Here is a 21023-nt window from a genome sequence, read left to right on the forward strand (position 1 = left end):
CTCTCTCCACGTGTTATCTCCCCATTTTTAAAAATGCTAAATTGAAGTCCTGCAGATAAATTTCCAGATTTTAAAATTTTTTTCCAGTTATCTTGCCATGATGCAACCACCAAAATTTAAGTGGTGTACTGTAGACAAAAGGATTATTATTATTAAATGTTTCTTCAAGGGACAATGCTAATATTCATTTATACATGTATTAACTGTATTAAATGCAATTGTGCATTCAGCCATTCTCTTAGGACAAATAAGTCACTTTCCACAGGCCTGTTTAGTAAGTTCAGATGATTTCTGGGTATTATGTGAGCCAGTCTGTAATAGCTATTGATTTCACAGTCCAGAGTGAGAAATCAACATATAAGTAAATTTGTATAATATGAGTATCAAATGAAGAAGGAGAATTTTTTTCTGTATGTGAGCAATGAACCATTAGTTTCTGACCGTGTGGCAGGGAACAGTGAGTGGTTTATGGCTGGGCGCTGTGGCAGTAGTGTGTTTGATCTGTCTGGTTAGGTGTTCAACCCAGTCCTGCAGGTCCTGTTGGTTGGTACACACCACCTGGAGACGGTCAAACATTGTGCCTGGAGGGACAGAGATGATGTTGTTGAAGGTTTCATGTAAATTAAACTCTGCATTTGCCCATCTCGTGTAGCCTTACCACTGAGCTCAAAAGCATCTTTATGGGCTTCACAATCTTCTAGTTTGGTCACTGACATTCCTGCCAGGGGCAATTTTCCCTGCAGAGAGAAATCGTCATCAGACACAAAACATAAAAAAATAAAGGCCTTTCATCCACTATGTTATGTACAGATCACTGAGTTAAACACTGGGGAGAGGAGTGAAAGAAACCTGAAAGAAATCTGAGACTGTGTTAATTACGCACTTGAAATATGAAGCCACTCATCCTGGGGCTTGCTGACAGCATGAGGAGGACATGGGGGAAAAGCATGAGGTATCGCTCACTCTTCTCCTGAAAAACAGGACAAGATTTGAGAGAGAGAGGCAAACGTTAAGAGATGCAAGAAAATTGGGCAATCTAGCTTGTTAATTGCAACCCTATTATTGAACCTGAGGCCCAGTGAGATTAAACTACTTAAGAGTCTCAAGAACATTTGCAGCTCTGTGAATTATAGCCCAAAAAAAGAGATGTTACCTCTTCCCATGTCACAAGATATCTGAATGTACAGATGGAGATCATAATTCTAACATGTTTCAATTACATGTATCCATAATAACATATACAGAACAACGCAAAAAGCATACATAGTTATTACTCAACTCTGGTGTAATACCATTTTAATCATGTGCCCTTGTACCCTAATTATCTGGGTATTAGTCCATGATACAGACAGTGGCAAAGTTTCACACCAAATAGTCAAAAAATGTGTTTGAAGAAAGGCTGCTAAATGACACTGAACTCCAGCTGGGAGCTATAGAAAACATGCCATTGCACATAGTTCAATAAATGCTGATCTAGGCCCCAGTACCTGATGACTGGTTTCAAATTTAATTAGCTTAATTATAATATATAATACACCCAAATTTATGAATTCTGATATTGCATTCATAGCTGATGGTAATTTGTAGTGTAGCAGCAGATGGTGGTGGTACCTCTGAGCCAGGACTCTGGACTAAGACCTGGCTCATGTAAAGCACAGACCCCAGGGTCTTGATGTCATCCCCCTCCCACAGTCGGATGGTCTCTGTGAGAATCTGCAGCTCAAGCTCCTTCCGCTTCCGTACCTCCTGGCACTGAACCTACCAAGATGGGAAATGACAACTGCTTACAGGCCTCCTATTAATTCATCTCATTTATAAGTAAGTCATTGTTACATGCTACATCCGACTGAAGAGGAAGTTCCGCTTACAGACAGATTTTTGAAAGATGCCATGCACTTTTGAATGTCTGGCCTGTCAGGATGATTCTCCTGTAAGATAACAAATATGTAGGTTATTAAATCCACATTATGACACTAAAGCTCCAGACGGATGTTTGTGCATAGATACACACCTCCATGTGTCTCTCCAGTTCTTTGAGTAAAGTGGGGTATTTATCTAGTCTCATAAAGGGTTTACTGAGGCCTGTGGTCAGGGTGAGGATCCCAGGGCTGACTGCACCCCTCCCCTCCATGAACTCCCCGAGGGCTTCACTGCAAGATGAGGAAAAGAGCGAGAGAGACGACATCAATTATTCACTTAGCATGTCATTCAAACTTGATGACCCACAGTGATCTTTGAAACATTTTCTCTACAACCCAAACAGAACTGCAGGGTTTGCAACCAACATATCAAACAGAAGCTCTTGCATCTGTCTTTTATCTTCAAAAACATTTTAATTATTGGTCATGGGTCTATAAAATGTGAAACTGCTTGTGACTATTTTCTAAAGCTTAGCGTGATATCTTCAAATGTTGTTTTCTCTCATCAACAGACTAAAGGCTAAAGCCATTTCATCATTTGTAAAATATGAAAACATATGAAATCACTTAATTTATCACATATATGTTTGTCTAATTGATGCATTAACAGCTTCAGCTGTGGATGGAGCTTAAAAAAAAATAATATGTGAAATATTTCTCAAAAATGAGAAACCTATAGTCACAAACATAAACCTTAATAACACACAAAACATAATTTGGAAAAATTGGCTTGAACACTGCTGTGCATGACTTTTTACAGGAGTTATTTGTTGTAGTCCAATAATTCCTAAGGTTGATTAGAATGATAAATAATTTACAAATTGCCAAAATTCATTCAGCCCATTAACTCCAGATGGAGCTCCGTTTCCCTCTGCAACAGGTCTCAACACATCCATGTAGGAGTAAAATGCATTTTTGATGAGAGAGAGACAAAAAGAAACGTTAAAATAACACAAACTGTTGCTCAATTAAGCTGGTGGAGCATTGTGCTGCTGCGAGTGCTAAAGTACCCCATCTCTGTGGGGTCTGCTCTGAAAACTCACTTGGTAATGGCTGACATCAGGTCCCAAATAGTTTTAGCATATCGGGCTCAGGTGTTTCTCACAAAACCTTCAAATTTGGTCGAAACGTTTGGAACTCTACTTTCTTGCAATATGGTCACTATAATTTGTTCCTTACCTGCCCACCATTTTTAATTTTCAGTCTTTATTAGTCTTGATTATTTGCTTTCCATAGACACAGCCCTGCCTGAACTGCGATTGTGCTGATAATGCAACATATGCCACAGATTCAGTTCACTGTCTCTGTTTAAAACATCAATACATGACATCTGCCACAATCAGCAAATAGATTGTGACATATTACATTGTAATATGATTTTTTTTAGCCTTCCTTTCCACCACATGAAAACAAGGTAAAAAAAATCATATTACAATGTAAAATCATCCTATAAGGTGGCTGAGATGTAAACTTACCTGTGCTGGGTGAGCACATTAACTGTGGAGGGGTGATTGGAGCAGTAACCAACATTAAGATTCTTCATCTGTGGCATAAGGCTGAGGAAGAATCCACCAACCCTTTGCTGGCTTTCTGGAAGCCTAAAAGAAGGAAAGGAAGGAAGCCGAAAGACCCCAAATTATTATCTCTCCGGACACACAAAAATAGACTAATATATTATTTGTTTTTATTTATTTGTTTGTTATTTGTCTTTTCGGCTTATCCCGTGAGTTCAGGGTCCCCAGTTTTTAGGCCAAATGCCCTTCCTGATGCAACCCTTCCCCATTTTCCCCCGGGCTTGGGGACGGGGATGAGCTGTTAGGGGTTAAGTGTCTGGTCCATAGACACTTCGACCCTATGATCAGTAGGCAGCCACTCTACCAAGTGAGCCACTGCCGCCCCACTAATATATTATTTGTAATCCTGTTTATTCCACAGTTTCTGCTCTAATCCAATATGCTTGTAGTACACCCGTCTCAGCACTAGATGTCCCTCTGCTTATTATGGAACGTGAGTGAAGATGCTGCTGCAGTGGGGTCGTGTGTGCAGGGAGGGACTAACTTGGTGCAATCCTCCAGTGATTGGACGAGCATCTGCTGGAAGGTGCAGATTTCCTCAAGATTTCCCATAATTAAAGCCACATCCGAAGTGCTCAATCTGGAGTAAAAGAGACAATTTTTGTGGAAAATTAAGGGTAAAATGCATAATCACAATTTAAACACCAAAACAGTGACTACATACCCAAAAACAAACTCAGCATTAAATAAGACTGACCCTGGTTCCTGCTTTACAACAAACATGCTAAAATAACCTTGTTTGGTTTATGTAAATGATTCATACTTGTCAGTGTTCTGAAGAGGTCGCAGGTAGTTTGTCAGGAGGCTCTGAAGGTCCTTGGAATATTCGGTCTCTGTTTCTAAAATGTTCTGCAACACCTACAATCACAAAGGAAAACAATCTAAGTTCAAAAGTTTACCAGATGTGCTTCAGAGTTCATATATTATAAGTGGAAAATATTGGGCAGTTCACAAAAATGCCAACAATGAAACTCAAATGCAGCATATTGCAATGCATTTATTCAATCAGAGGTGGGAGAGACTCTGCTCTAACAATAAAATACTACATGATGCATCCTACACTGTGAGTGTGTGTTAAAGACTTTTTCACAGTTATTTTCATGCATCTGTGATCACGGCTTTGCAAACCATAACTGCTTTCAGCTGCAGCTTCGTTGTTGGAGATAGTGACAGGACATTTTAGACAATAGAGGAGAGAAAGTGTGTCAGTGAGTTGTTTGGAGAGAGCAGTGATCACAAAGGCCAATTAGATTTTATCAAAGAACTTGTTAATTACTTGCCCGCAAGAGAACAAACAAATATTGAATGAAACAAAGCAATAATACAGAGATAGATAAAAAACAGAGATACAATACTTCTCAACAAGATGTTAGTGGAGAAAGAATAGAGGGAAAAAAGTGAGTTGTGTCCTTACCAAGTTATAGTATGTTTTGCTGATTGCAGAAGTGTCAAAGCCTTTTGGTGGGCTCTTAAGGGTGCCAGACTTGGGGGACACTTGTTTGTCTGTGACCAGAAATTTAAAAACCAAAAATTGAATTGGTGATATAAAGAAGCACCACTGACTTTAAGTCCCCATAAGTAAATACGTAAAGCAAACGTAAGCACAAAATATTTTTACACTGTTCTAAATCGGCATCAGGAATACAAGAGATGTTCATGTTTTCTGTGTGTTTCATGCTCTTCACTTAAAAAAAAAAAAAAAAAAAAAAATTTTCAGAGAGCAGCAATAGCGCCATAATACACATCTTTGGATTTATATGCTATATCTTGATGCACTACAACTTAGTTGGCTGGTTGGATAATAATAAGAAGAACTGTCGCCACAAATATATTTACATCAAGTGTCAATTCATTCGAAATATCTGGATCATTGGGCTTTACCCTCACCGAAAAACATTAAACTGGTGCCACATGGCATCTGATCCCATTTTACAAGCAAACAGCAACGAACCACAGCAGGCTGCAGGAATGCAGAGGCAGGAGACAGTCACATATGTGGCTTGAAGGATGAAAGTACCGGTTTTAGAGGTTTCACAAAATACAGCCCACACTCAGAAAATAATAGACATTAGTGCACCTTTAAGGGTACAACCTTTTTGTTTACCTTAGTCAATGATAATCGCATGATTAACTTGGTAATTGAAAGGGCAGATTTTCATATCCATAAATCTACTTAAAAAAACTGTCTCCTGAAATTCTACCTTATCTGAATTATTGGTACATATATGTACCTTGTAATGCTTGGAAACATATGTGTACCATTTTGGCCCTTAACGGTACACACAGTTACCTATGTAGCTCAAGTTAGCTCTATTGGGGACCTTGGGGGAAAGAAATGGACTCTCCCTTACCCCCATTTCTGAGAGTGAATGTAATATCTTGGTGTAGTGAGTCCTACAAAAGCTGTCCTCAGACGTTTATTTAGTTACTAGTATCATATTAGAAGATTCCAATTGCATTGAATCACATAGATTTACGATGGGGCATCCCTGTCACTCATTACATTTAGGGATCTTGCCACTGAAGTACCTACCAGAGCCTTTAACCTCGCGGACATAGTTGCTAGGAAACCATCCCGTCTTGCCATTGAGCATCCCCTCCCACCAGCCTCCCTCCTCCTGACGAGTCACACTGATGATGTCACCCTTCGTAAAGGTGAGCTCATCCTCGTTCGTTTGTTGGAAATTGAAACGTGCCTTCACCAGCAGTTGCTGTCCACTGTTTTCTGACATGTCCTGACAAAAGAGGGAGGATGTCACCAAGGAACCAGACACTGGGCGGTCATGAAATGACTAATGAGACATAAGAGTTTTGTCATGAAATATATTCATTCTTTTTTTACTGTAAAAACAAACATTGTGACAGCAGGTGAAACTAACGCTCAACATTTTAGGGAGGAGTGCAGAACAAGGACACCTCCAGCTGTGTCATCATGAAACTCACACTTCTTCCCATTACTTTAGTTTAATAAATTTGAATTTGTTTTTATGTAATAGTGAGTGGCATAAAAGTTTGATAGCACTCATTAAGTCATTGCATAGTATCTGAACAAAGCCTCCATGTACAGAAAAGTCTAAAAAGGACACTTTAATGATGTAGTGGTTAATGTTTTCCACGTTTTACTTTTTATTTATAAAAATTAAAAGGTAATCCTTGGATTAAGGTCATTGATAATCAGATTATCATCATCAAATAATTATGTGTTGTGACCTATTGAAATTTGCTTACAATATTGAAACACTCAATGAGCAAGCAACTATTTTGTATTAATATTAATCATTTTCCTGGGCTTCACAATATATTGCAATCCAACACAATAACACTGGCATAAAATGATTTAACTTTTAACCAACACCCCCTCAGATGCCCATTTCAAAACTTTAAAGAGGTTTTACTAACTAAGCTTTGGACTGCATTATATTTGACAGGTGTTGTGTCCTTTCAGTGACTATGATCTATTGTTTCAGTGAGTGTTGATCATACCAGACTACGAAACTGGTTCTGCAGAAGCTTAGAGGATCGGCCCAGCGAAGCCTGAGAGGACAGTGACTCAAATGACTTGATGCGGAGGGCTGACGAGTGTCGGGCACACACCGAATCGCTGCCCACGCCAATATCTGGACAGAGGAAACAAAATATTAATACACCAGACCTGGTATTTCCAGACAATGCCCACACACCTATGACTAGCTGCCTGCCTTTCATGAAAACATGCAGTATTAGCATCGTGAAATTCACATATTTTGACTGACCTGCAGTGACTTTATTCAGAGCAACCAGACTGCTCAGCACCTTGGAGAAGTTCAGTCCCAACAGCAGGTCACTGGCCTCAAATGGCTGTAGATGAGAGAGGACAGTCACTGGCAGGTTTCCTTTTTTATTTAGTTTTTAAAGCTAACGCCAGCACAACAGGACTGTGTCATCACTTGGCCACAGTGCCGGCACTCAGCAGTCAATCGATAGTTCTTGTTATTTCTGACAGAAGGAGCTGGTGAGACACACCAACTCAACACACATACAGCATCCGCAGCAGCTACAAAGAGACACCGTTTTGCAGTTTTCTGCAATACTGGCTCAATTGTGAGTATCACAAAAGTTGCTGACAGAATCTGAACTCCTCTCTCTACTAAGAGCAAGAGCATCACAAACTAGCTATATTTTACATTTTGTTACTGGTATCAAATCTCACAGAGATGAACACAACCTTCTATTCTAAAGTACAATTATTCTAGTCTGCATATCCAAAGCTTTACTTTTAATGTTGAATAGATTAGTGCTATTAAATTTTGATGGAAGCAGATTATTATTATTATTATTTTATTTATTTTTTTTTTTAGATGTAAAAGCAAAGCCCCATTATCATATGACATTGTCCATACAAAAAAAACAATACAGAGACTAAATGTATTTTAACACAAAGTGTAAGTGGTTGAAACACTGAGGGCTTAGGATGATGTTTAAAACGCAAATAAAACAAATTGCAACGATTTGCAAGTCTCATCAACCCATATTTTATTCACAACATAAACAGCATATCAGGATGTTGAAACAGACTTACTATTTCATGGAAAACATTAGCTCATTTTGAATATGATGGGAGCAACACATCTCAAAAAAGTTGGAACAGGTGCAAAAAAGGCTTGAAAAGCAATAGCAGCAAATTAAAAAAAACAAAGAAACGGAGGAGCATTTGACAACTAATTAGGTCAATTGGCAACAGGTCAGTAACATGACTGGGTATAAAAGGAGCATTTCAAAGAGGCAGAACCTCTAGAATGCAAAGATCATCAGAGGTTCACCAATTTGTGACAAACTGCATCTAAAAATTGAGGAACAATTTCAGAAAAATGTCCCTCAATGTACAATTGCTTTGAGGTACAGTATGTAATATCATCAAATGAGTCACAGAATCAGGAGTAATCTCTCCGCGCAACGGACAAGCTTAAAGTTCAAAACTGGATGCATGTGATCTTTGGCCCCTCATGAAACACTGCATTAAAACAGGCCTAATTCTCTACTGGACATAACTGCATGGGCTCAGGAACAATTCCAGAAATCACGGTCTGTAAAGACAGTCCACCATGCAATCCACAAAGGTTAGTTAAAGCTGTATCATGGAAAGAAACCATATGTGATCACAATCCAGAAACGCTGCCGTGTTCTCTGGGCCAAATCTCATTTAAAATGGTCTGAGGCAAAATGGAAAACTGTTCTGTGGTCAGATGCACCAAAATTTGCAATTTTTGGAAACCTTGGACGCTCTGTTCTGTGGATTAAAGATGAGAGGGACCATCCAGCTTGTTATCAGTGGACAGTTCGAAAGCCTGCATCTCCGATGGTATGGGGGTGCATTAGTGCCTATGGCGAGGGCAGCTTACACATCTGGAAAGGCTCAAGGATCAATGCTGAAAAGTACATAGAGGTTTAAGAGCAACATATGCTCCCATCCAGACAAGGTATCCGGGAAGGCCTTGCATATTTCAGCAAGACAATGCTAAACCACCTCCATCCATCACGACAGCATGGATTCACAGGAGAAGAGACCAGTCACCTGCAGTGAAGACCTTTCACCAATAGAACACATTTGGTGCATCACGAAAAGACAAAATCTAGCAACAAAAGCCCGGGACTGTTGAGCAGGTAGAATCCTGTAACAAACAAGAATGAGACGATATTCCTCTCCTAAAACTCCAGCAACTGGTCTCCTCACTTCCCAGATTTTTACAGACAGTTGTTAAAAGAAGGGGGGATGCTACACATTGGTAAACATCACCCTGTTCCTATTTCTTTGAGATGTGTTGCTGCCATCAAATTCAAAACGAGCTAATATTTTTACAGTTTTAACATCTGATAGGTTGGTTATGTTCTACTGTAAATAAAATATGGGTTGAAGAAGTCCCCAAAGTTCAAGAAGTTACCACCTTTGCTGGTTAATTTTCTAAAGATTGACAAATGTATTTACTAATTGTTTCAGGCATCACAGATGTCCACTATTGCCCTAAAACTATGACAAACGCAGAAACGGGCCACACGATTAAACAGATGTGTTAATGACTCCTAAAAAATAAAATAAAAAGCACCATTTACTTAAATGAAGTGTGTTTTACTAAAAATAAGTAGCACCAAGTAACAAAAAACTGTTAAAAGGATCATTTTGGTCAATTAACCACAATCTCTGGTTGATGCCAAACCCAACAATGAATCTCTTCTCCTCACATTCAGTCAGACGGCAGCCAGGATTAGCTTCTTCTTTCTCAATTGTGTCTCTTGCTTAAAGCAACCTGCGTATTTTTGACAGCTCTTTGTACCTAACTAACATTTCATGTATTAGGTGTTTGGCTTATCTTGTTTAATAGTGCAAATGAGGTTTAATATCATTTTTATAACTAAATCCTAAAATAATAAATATATCCATTGCATTTGGAATCCCTGCTTGGATGGTTTTAGGCCGTTCTGTATTAATGCCAAATAGTTATTTGTATGAAAGATCTGATATATTCTCAGTGTGTCACAGACTGTGTACGGAAGTCCAAAAGTCATGATGCACTGATTGCCTCATTGGTTTTTCTATAGATTTGTTGACAGTGTGAGCACAGACTTTATCACAGTCTCTCACTTGTACGTGCCTCTTGGCGAGTATGAATGGCAGTGATTGTATCTGTGTTGATGCCTGTAGTTGTCCTCTCTCTTCCTGTGTAACGGCTTCAGATGATTAGCAAGTCCCTATTCACTTATACTGAGGTTGAGTGACTGTGAGAAATGAGTCTCTTTCATCTTCCGCTCTGATTGCAGATATGTCCTCAGGGAACATGCGAATGTCTTTTTTTTTTTTTTTGCGAGAGTGTGTGTTGGAGAGTATTTGTGTGTATACAAACTAAAAGGCACTGTCACTGGTGAGCATTCATGTGAAAACACCATCTTCCTCACCCGCATGTGCACTTCCTGAGACTGGAACTGCAACCCAAAAGCAGTTTTGCTTCCCCACGACAACATTTAAAAAAAAAAAAAAAAGATATATCTATCTATCTATCTATATATATATAAATAAATATATAAATATATAAAAATATAAATAAAAGCACTTCCTTCATCTCTAAGGTCATGTTAAAAATTTTTTCTCTAATGGGGAACTTGTTAACAATGCATGTTAAACCTTCATGCAAGGAGATAATAGACATAATTCACATGGCAAGCATAGACATGTCTGCTGGGCTTCACCATCAGTCAGGTAATATCCCTCAGAAAAACCTGAGGCGATAGTGTAACATAGGGATGTTACACTATTGTTGTCTGTGACTCAGCAAGCTTCTGCAGCATGTCAAATTGCTCCCACACTTGTCATGATTGAGCAAATGAGTGTTTACGCAGAGGGTATTACAACCAACTAGTTCAACTCCAGTTAATAGGATATGGTCCCATATCAGACTTCTTATCAATAGATTAGTTCAACTTTATTTGGATGAAATCTGAATGCTTCTATAATTCCCCTTATAGGTAACAGCCATAATAGTGTAGCTGTTTAGAAAATGGTTGCATTGAAACAGTGACAATGTACAGAAATCCAAAATGTTGGAGTTTAAGATCTAAGTTTCAAGGTGTTCATGTCAATAATGAACCAGTTAAAACAACATTGAAACCCATTTATTTGTTCTTAACAAAATAAGAGAAGTGTCTATATCTAAGCACAGAAGAGAGACACTTTTCTTCTGGAGCACAGGCTTGTTCAAAATTATCTGAACTGAGAGAGTCTGTTGATCCAGGAGCGGTCGGGACACATAGCGATGGCTGAAGCACAATTATTTCACCATGTTTCATGGGGATGCGGTGCGATGTGAATCAAAATGTTTGTGTAGTATTTAGTAATTTTGAAAAACCATGATGGGAAAAAAATAACGGAAATTGTTTTTAAATATTAATTAAAACAACATTATGATACAAAATATTATTACTGTAAATCTTATAACGTTATACAACTGAAGTGTGGTCTTTAGTGTGTGTAGATTCTGTTACTACCCAAGAGTAAATTCCACATTAAAAAAAATGAACGTCAGCACCAGTTTCCAGCTCTGAAGATAAAAAGTGCCTGAGGAAAGCAAAAAGTGAAAATTATAGCCTGACTAGAAAACTATTCAGATCAGATTTCAATAATATAGGAATAAAGGAAAAATAATTCGATTTTCAAATTGTTGACAAATTATCAAATATAAGGATCGTATTATATAAAATATTTGGGATTTTTGCTCAAATAATTACCTATGATTGATGATCCAAAGGGATACCAGCTATGTTTATTCTCAAATAACAAATCATTTAATTGCTGTATATAATTGTTGCAGGTCTAGACCTAAATAGTTACAATTAAAGCAGAGAGTCAAACATTTACTCCCCATCAAATCCAAAATACTGGAGCCAACTAAGGCTGAATCTTCGTGTGCAACCATTTAATTGTTTGATTAATTGATGCATTTTTGTAATGTAGCAAATATTCTTTGCTACATTGATTACAATTTTTCAAGTAAATTATCTTACAGTTTTGGACTTTTGATAACACAGAAACAATTAGTGACAGATAATACCTTAATCTTGTTTGAAACCTGGAGCGAGCACCACAAACACATCACATTTGTTTAAATATCTTACACTGAAAGATTTTGATTAACTCATTAGTCGACACAGATGGATGTATGATTACTGTCAAGGTGTGTGCAACATACCGTTACTATTTCAACGAGACCAGTGAGGTCGTGGGAATTTTAATGATCGCTTCCTGTAGTCATATTAAGGGTCAGCAATAGCAGCAACAGCAGATCCCTAAATGTCAGACATGGTTTTGAATGGCAAATCTGAAATGGGTCATCTACATGAGATACTATTCATTTTATTTATAGAGCACTTATCAAGACTTTATCATTTAAAGTGTTTCACAGGGATGAAAGAATAAAACTAACACTGAGATAAACAAGTGTCCATCTCTTTCACATTCTATGCGGCCTCTGCTCTAATCAGCAGCCATAGCAACTCAGTGTCAGAGCCAGCAGTGCTCTGGGCTCTGGAGAAGATCCATCTTTGCACTGCAGATGGTCAGTGGGACGACAGCCATGTCCAGAAACTACAGTAAATCCGCTCAAAAAAGTCACATATGGTTTAACATACTCTCGTGCACAGGACCCAAATGAAGAGAAATAAAACTGGTGTCAGTTTTATGTACAGCACATCCTCCAGTAAAGACGAGTCAACATGACATGAACAAGCAGTTGTCATGAGGCACTGCTGCCACAAACCTAAGCATCAAAAAAACAACAACAAAGAATATTACAATTTCACGTGACATCTGTAAAATCTAAATGGCATGACTGACCCAGGGCTTCGTCTCAAACATCCCAACCTCTAGCTGAGCGGCTGAAAAAGGAACACTGAGTTGCATTGTCACACTATGGTTCAATGACCCCTCTATGTTACGGCCACCACAGCCTTCAACAGCACACTGTCTTCAATTTACTGCAGATTATGGAGGTATTGTTATTAGCCATAACATACCCACATATGCAGGCCTGCATGGGTGAGGTACTTAATCTGCGGACATGTTTAGACTTTACCTCTTCTAATGAGACTAATTAGCGTGTTAAAACAAGCCCCGTTGTCCTATATCGTTCCTAAATGGAGGAAAAGTAGCCTGTTAAGGCGAACAGGTTTATACGAAGGCTGATGTGAACTGGCGTTAAGGACAACGCCACGCAGGAGCCCGACGACTGGGCTTTGCGTGAATCCAAGCGTAAACGTGATGCTCGAGCTCCTACAATTAAGTGGGAAGTGTGAACTGGCCACGCTGTGAATCAACGCGTTTCACTTGCAGTTGCTAAATTGCTGTAAATGTATCACCACTGAAGAAACAAGCAAATGTTGCTCCGTCCGGGCGATGGGTGATTGTTCTCGGCTGCTAGATCACTCCTCCTCCCCCTGTCCACTCTGCTAAGACCCATTGTTTATTGTACCAAAGTCTCCTCTCAAACTGTCCATTCCAAACAGGACCTCTCTACGGCCTGATATGCACAGAAAAGTCACACAAACGCCAGAAATCAAGCAGAAATGTGGAGAGGCACATACCTCGACGCGGAACGATGTGCAGCCCTTGAGAAACTCCTTTATGTTGCTCAAACACTCGCCGTCATTTTTCGGATCTTGGTAAATCTGCAAAGACGAAGAGGCTCGTTAGACATGCGCTTCCACTTGACGCTGAGGCTGTCCTGCTTCTCAGACTGCGCGTTTCTGGGAGTTTAGTGGCCCTAAATGGATCTTCTTCACCGACAGGCTGTGTTTGACTGTGGGCCTGACGCTCCGGGAGGCTGAAGCCAAAGCCCGCAGCAGGGAAGTGGAAGCTGTAGGAGTGAGGAGAGGGAAATGACGTTGGCCTCTGAGGATCCCCACTGATGCTACAGCCGGTGTGTGCACTGCTTTCTGCACTAACCTCCTTTAATAATGATGAAAATGGGTGAGTACAGACATTGTGAGACAACATAAATTTCACCATCACTGATATAACGTGGGTGAATATTATACTGAGAAACACCCATAAAATATATGCATCTTTTATCCATTTCAGTTATCCTGTAGCCCAGTGGGTCATGTACCCCAGGGGATACATGGAAAATTGCGAAGTAGTTCATATATTTAAAAGAAAATTACACGATGCAATGTGTATTTAGTGGACTTTTACCTTTTGGATCTTACTCTGTGTGTGTGTATGTGTGTGTGTGTTTATGTGTGTGTGTGTGTGTGTGTGAGAGAGAGAGAGAGAGAGAGAGAGAGAGAGAGAATGTACTTTTAGAGCTTTGACTAAATTAAAAATGAAGTACAGGAACAGACTTAATGTGAAGAACAGCCTGATTATGCTTGTGGCTACACATGCTCGACACCTGTCTTTACTACTTTTGAAAGCCAAACAGGCCCAGGTGTGTGATTAGTGAGGGGGAAAGGTTAATTGGCGGGTGGGGGGTTCAGTCAGTTTTTGTTTGATAATTAGTTATTGTTAAAACATTAACTTTTATGAACAGAATTAGTTGTTTCCTACACATACTGTTTGTTTTAATATGTGGGATATTCTGTAACTTGTTGGTGCCGGTGAAGGGGTACTGGAGTTGGGTTACACAGCTGAGACATAGATGGACCCCCATTGATGCCTCACCTATTTGCATTTGTTTGGATTGTAAATTGATTATACATCATAAAAATCAATCTAAGAAGACCTGTGGCATTTGGTTGCATAAACTGTACCTAAAGTGCTGCTTCATAGTTTGTCAACCCTTTACCGAATAAATTGAATCAAAATATGATGATTTTAAGTTTTTAAAGAAGAAAAAGGGGACCAAATTAAAACAGTTATACAAAGTTAAAAAGCCTTTTCATTTATATACTCTGTAAAATGATCCAATCTTAATGGGTGGCAGAAGAGTGAAGCTGCACCTTCAGTAACTTGTGTGACCCACTTTTGTAGCGATAACTACTTTTGTAGCAATAACTTAAGCAAAACATTTTCAGTTACTGTTTATCAGCCCTGCTCATCGACTTGGAGGGATTTTAGCCCATAAGTCCTTACAGAACAGCTTAAGCTCAGGGATGTTGGTCAGCTTCCTTACACGAACTGTTTGCTTTGGATCCTTTCACATGCAGTATTTCTATAGGATTAAAGTCAGGACTTTGACTTGGCCCTTCCAAAACATTACATTTATTCTGTTTTGGCCAATCTTGGGTAGAGCAGGGCTAAATGATGACCCTGCCACCATCACGTTTCACAGACGGGAAAAGATTCTTATGCTGGAATGCAGAGTTTGGTTGTCACCAATTATAACGCTTCTCATTCAAAGCAAGTTCTACTTTGGTCTCATTGTCTACAGAACATTCTCGCAAAAGACTTCTGGTTAACCACATGACTCTAAGCAAACTGTAAAAGCACAGCAATGTTCATTTTGGAGAGTAGGGACTTCCTCCTTGCAGCTTCTCATTCTACATTGTTGGTTAAAGTTCTCCTGATGATGGACTCTCAAACATTCCTATCAGAGTCATAAACAGAGATCCTGTGACCTCCCGGACTATTACACATTTCTTCTGGTGTGATATTTGTTGGTCAACAAGTCCTGGGAAAGATTAAAGTTTTGTTGAATGTTCTCTCTTTGTACACAATCTGCCTGACAGTTGACTGCAGTCCAAACTCTTCAGAGAGTCTTTTGTGACCCAATCAACAACTCTTCTAATGTCTCCAGAAACCTTCTTTGTATGTGCCACTTCTACATACCTGTGTTGTTAAGATCAGGCTAGAAGAGCCAGATTTCTCATTTCTAAATGAGGCAAAGCCTCACAGACCCACACCTGTATATTATCCTATTGACTGAAACACCTGACTCTAGTTCTCCCTTCATGAATTGATAATCCTAGAGATTTGCATACTTTTAGGAAATTTATGCAGAAATAAAAACACTCAAACGGATTCACAAAGTGCCACTGTAGCTAAGTGAGTATTTCCATCATTAATTCAGTAATATTTATTATTCTGTTGTTAAAACACAAATTGTAAAAAATATTTTGAATGTATTCTACAATTTAAAGAGTGTAACCATGTTGGCTACAAACAAGTTCATAGTAGGAAAAATAAAAATGTTGGTGCTCTCTGGTGGACCAACTATGTAATGGAGCCACAGTTTTCTTCAGAGCTGGTAAATAACTAAGTAATTTTACTTGAGTAATATATTAAGGTACTTGTAGTATTTACATTTTATGTCATTTTTCTTTTACTGTATTGCTATTTAGAGTAGAATATCTTTGCTCCACTACATGTATCTCGTTTTTTTATTTACTAGTTACTTTGCAGTTGCACATTCCCAATAGCAAATATAATAACCTAATGGAATAACCATCTGTCAGTACATAAAGTGGTTAAAAGCACCACCTTTACCAGATGCTGCTTCTCTATAGCAAAGACATTTGATCTTATTTTTTATTAACTGTTAGAATTTTTTCTTTGATAGACTTTAAAGGTTTGTATAAGGACCAGGTGTGTGTCCATCACAGAGATACGTTTCCATAACATCCAGTGATATTACGCACTCATATAGAGTGAGTTTGTTAAAAGAAGACAACATTTAAATGAGATTAAAATGAGATACATGAGGAGTGGAGGCTGTATCTATAAACATTTCCTCTATCGTCCTCACATCAGGGCTTTGCATTGCTCTTTCAGGAATGGTATTGTCAGTTGTCTCTCAATGGCAGCTGACATGTGGCTCAGTTCCAGTAAATATCCAGTACTTCTTAAACTGTCAGCAATTACTCATTATAAATGGTTACAGGGACCCAACCCAAATAGAGCTTGATAAGGGGCCACATCCTCAGGAGGGCCACATCTGGGACACATAGTGACTTGGCGTGACCAGTGATGCATCCAATTCTTTCCAAGGTTTTAAAGTCACCTGACCCATGTTAACAACACGGAATAAAATGGGAAGAATGGGTATAATCAGATCTTAACTAATCACAGATACATGTATATCAGCATCGGTAAATACGTTGGCTCTAAACTAACCAATAATGCCACTGATTATTTAAAAGATTTTGGTTGAAAAGAAAGAAACTGTGGCCAATACCAGGTTGGTCCACTAGAGTGCACTGAAATTTAAAGTGAAGATTAAAAATTATAAATGCCCTGCAGTAGTCTGTTTGTCACAGTGCTTTAATGACTGCATTTAAGTGATGCTTTAAAAATACTGTGTCCAGTGTAAAAAATACAGGCTAACCACTGTTTTTTTTTGTTTGTTTGTTTTTTTGTTTTTTTGTTTTTTTAATTCAGCAATTATTGGGTGCAATGTTAGCTTGATAATGTGAAAATCCTGTTGCAGGGCAGGACAGAGGCTTTTTAACGCTGCCAAGTTACTAAAAGCTACTAATCAATTACTTGAAATTAAAACTAAATCCACCCCTAAAGGAGATGACAGCAGATTTAACAGATTTTAGATCAGCAGCATTGACTGATTATGCCACACTGCTTTGGATGGCATCCGTTCATCCGGTTATTTGCTCCTAGAGATACATGAATGCAGATGTTTTCAAAAATATCACTTAATGTTACAAAAATGAAACAACAACCCTTTTTCAATTCGGGGGGCGTATAAGGGACACATGTTTTATGCTTTTATGGAACTGCAGTAACCCTACAACATCCTCTTTTTAGGAAATCAAGCTGCCTTGTTTATGTGGCAGTGTAAACACACAGAGGCTCCGGTAGAGAAGCACAAACACTGCGCTGTTTCTTTAAATGGGGAGAGGGTCCATCACTGTATGTGTGCCTTTGCAGTCAATGGCGGCTCGGTCTTAATATCTATGGTCTGTGTACAGATAGCCCTTCATCATAGTGTTCACTGTGTGTATCAAAATACATTGACATACATGTCATATCTGCCCGGATTACACAGAAATTTAAAATAAGGGCCTTCGGATCTGATTAGTATTTCGACCGAAGAGAAACACATTAAACGAGGCCTTCATTAATAAGAGAATAAAGCACTAATGGATGTTAAAGCTCCTCACAAATCTGATCCATTAATTGTCATTTTGGTGTTATGCCGCCTTGTTTACAGCAGACCAGCGCGCAGTGGAAACACTGGCTTCTCTGTTTTACGCGCTGACACTCGTATGTGCAGCCATATAGAGCTGTTTTCGCAGACAATAACCGGGGCTGCCGTGACCTACAAAAGGAATCGCCTCATGGGCCAGTGGGCAGAAAAGTAGAGCCAGACAACAACCCGCGTCGGTTTCACGGATCTAGGCAGCGCACAGACGCGCTGACGGGGAGGGCGGTTGGTTATGCAGAGGCGAGCGGGAAGGGGGGTGTGTGTTGCCCTTACTTTCTCCGTGGACCCCGGGTTGAGCCGCTCCAGCAGTTTACACAAGACCACCCCATCTCTCAAGGAGCTTTGCAGAAATGCTTCAGGATCTGAGATGGTTTTCTTCGGCGATTCCAGCACCCCGAGCGTAATCAACCATGTAACCGTCTGTTCCGCCGAATTCATGTCCAGTCACAACAGATCCTATTCAACAAAGCGGCTGTTTGGGTTTTTCAACAGCTTACTGCCCTGGTTACGCTGTCATCTGTGCGTTAGGGCACACACTCATAATTAATCCAAAAGAGCGATGCATGAGATGTCGGCAGAGAGAGAGACGCTTTGAGAAAAGCTCCTGCTGGGGTGGATGCGGATGACGACAAGCTGGTGAAGATTCACCAGGTCTGGTTTCCTCCCTTGAATGATGGTGTGTTTTTTCCCTCTAACCTGGCAAGCTGTCAAGTGCGCTTTGCTCTGATGCGTTGAGACAGTGGACTGCATACATGCGCATTGCATCCGCCAGCCACTCATCCATTGGATGACATCACACAAGAGGGACAAGCCTGTCCGACCAGTTGTTAGGACACTCCAGTATGACATAAACAGGCTTTCTCTGTGCGGCTTTGCATATCCTGCGCTTTTTTATCTGTTTAAAAAAAATTGGGAACCAAGCCACAGGCGATCTGTTGTTATCTGCTGTAAGCCGCAGTGTTTTGGGGCAAAGCGCATTCAAAGGGGAAGCAGCTGAGCGGACACGTCCGATACACGTCTGCTGTATTCATAAAAATCTCAGTGAGGTCTTCTACAAGTCATTTTTTCTTATGGTTTCATCTGTCATAAAATAAGAATGAAACAAAGTGATTACTATAATTAGTTTTGCTTCCCACACGGTTTCTGCCCGTAAAATAACTGATATTTTCACCTCTTTGGGCTACTAATTGATCAATCCCACCTGAATGCCTGATGTGGGCTCACGTTTATTATGAGGCTGAGAACCCCTCCCTATTGTTCTGTACATTTAATTCCTTCTCCATGTACCTACAGCATTATTCCAGCCGGTGCCTGAAAGGTAGAGGAAACGCCTTGAGCAGTGTTTAACACTTTATTCTCACATCTAAACCACTTAGAGTTTTTATTCAGCTCAACCTGAGCCAGCTGGTCTCAGATTGTAAAATTGAGAGGACACCCACATAGACTGTGACCCAGGGTGGATGAGTGAGATGTAAAAATGTTCAGACAATTAGTCACCTAAAAGCCAACTGTGTTAATACTCACTTCGGTATTCTTTAACAAAACCACCTCAAATGTGATGATCTTATGTTTCCATTTTTATAATTTTGTGACGTCCTGTCATATATTCACATACTGGTGTTTGTTTCCATTTAAAGTGTGTGTGTGTCTTTCTACTTGTATGAGTTTCTACACATACTATCATTGCTTCTCTTATGGTACTGTGAAAGTATTATATGACTTTTTTCTTCTTTTTTTTAACTTGCCCCACAATTTATAATGTGCATGTAAATGGTCTGCACTTATATAGCGCTTTTCTACCTATTGGCACTCAAAGCGCTTTACACTGCTTCTTATTTACCCATTCACACTCACAATCACACACACATTCATACACCGATGGGGGAGCTGCTATGCAGCTGGCCAACACTCACCGGGAGCAACTAAGTTGGGGTTCAGTGTCTTGCTCAAGAACACTTCGACATGTGACCGGAGGACCCGGGGATTGAACCAACAACTGTGAGATTGGTGGACAACCGCTCTACCTTCCTGCGCCACAGTCGCACAGTTCTTGGACAAATGGCAAAAAAGCTTAGTTTATCTTATACCTAGTACACAGGAATCAAGGCGCTGTCAGTGTGGTGGCGTAAAGCTTAACCTCCACCTTAGTCCACTAGGCGGGGCTCTCTGCACGCTGCATGGACTCATCTGATGCTCAAAAACGGTGGTCTATGGACGCTTTTAGTGTCTTAAAACAACTCTAGTTGGTCTTCAGCTATGCCTAAACAGAGCATTCTGCTAAATCAGCAAGGGGTCACCTATTTACTCCTAATACCCTCCATCACCTGGTGTGTAAATTAACGGTTGCTAAGCTTTTAATTTTGATTACAAAGTTAAGATAGTCTAATCTTGTCAAAGAAACATCATTTCAAAGACCTTAAAACACACATATTTTAAAGCTGCTTGTTAACAATGTAACAACTTCAGCTGTTCATGTTGAAAATATAGGTGAAGAAATTCTGTGAGTAGAAATGAAAGTTCTGAAATTTATGTTAATGTGCCACTTTGTAATATTCTTAAATTCTTAAAAAGGGTAATTGATTTATCAACGGATAATAAATAATAAATAATTGAATTATACCTTTGTTGTGATTTTGTTGCTGATCACTTCAGTAGATACTCATAGTGTTACGGATAACAGAAAATATATGAGTTGAAGGTTCTTACCTTAACTCATAATGTATAAAATTCCAGGTAACTTACTGTCATTGGGTAAAAATGATAACTGATGGGTTATCAGAAAGAAAATGGTAAATATGTAGTTTACCAATAGATTTGCCCAGCCAAGGGTTTTTTCTCACAACCTGGCCATCATGGTTTATTACTGACGTGTAAATATGAAGTAAATGGTTTATTATTAATTGATTAATAAA

At 39.3% G+C, this 21023-nt stretch overlaps 1 protein-coding gene across 19 annotated transcripts in view; it reads right to left on the reverse strand.

Moving 5' to 3' along the window:
• The window catches only part of arhgef7a (Rho guanine nucleotide exchange factor (GEF) 7a), a 105393-nt gene extending 86195 nt beyond the window's left edge, over positions 1-19198 (reverse strand). For 13 of the 19 annotated variants that reach the window (XM_067517297.1, XM_067517305.1, XM_067517300.1 and 10 more), the window contains exons 1-15: positions 18385-19195; positions 13598-13681; positions 7246-7330; positions 6977-7110; positions 6027-6285; positions 4908-4996; positions 4257-4351; positions 3978-4073; positions 3395-3517; positions 2012-2150; positions 1869-1928; positions 1612-1758; positions 884-970; positions 659-737; positions 442-581 (exon numbers count right to left, since the gene is read on the reverse strand). In XM_067517297.1, coding sequence (XP_067373398.1) covers positions 442-581; positions 659-737; positions 884-970; positions 1612-1758; positions 1869-1928; positions 2012-2150; positions 3395-3517; positions 3978-4073; positions 4257-4351; positions 4908-4996; positions 6027-6285; positions 6977-7110; positions 7246-7330; positions 13598-13681; positions 18385-18549 — 1782 coding nt within the window. In that variant the 5' untranslated portion in view covers positions 18550-19195. Of the gene's footprint in view, positions 1-441; positions 582-658; positions 738-883; positions 971-1611; positions 1759-1868; positions 1929-2011; positions 2151-3394; positions 3518-3977; positions 4074-4256; positions 4352-4907; positions 4997-6026; positions 6286-6976; positions 7111-7245; positions 7331-13597; positions 13682-18384 lie in introns of all 19 variants that reach the window. The other 6 variants (XM_067517314.1, XM_067517308.1, XM_067517309.1 and 3 more) reach the window with 6 other exon arrangements.
• Between the last annotated feature and the right edge of the window lie 1825 nt (positions 19199-21023).

The sequence above is a fragment of the Channa argus genome, chromosome 9 (assembly GCF_033026475.1).
Source record: "Channa argus isolate prfri chromosome 9, Channa argus male v1.0, whole genome shotgun sequence".
Classification (NCBI taxonomy): Eukaryota; Metazoa; Chordata; class Actinopteri; order Anabantiformes; family Channidae; genus Channa; species Channa argus.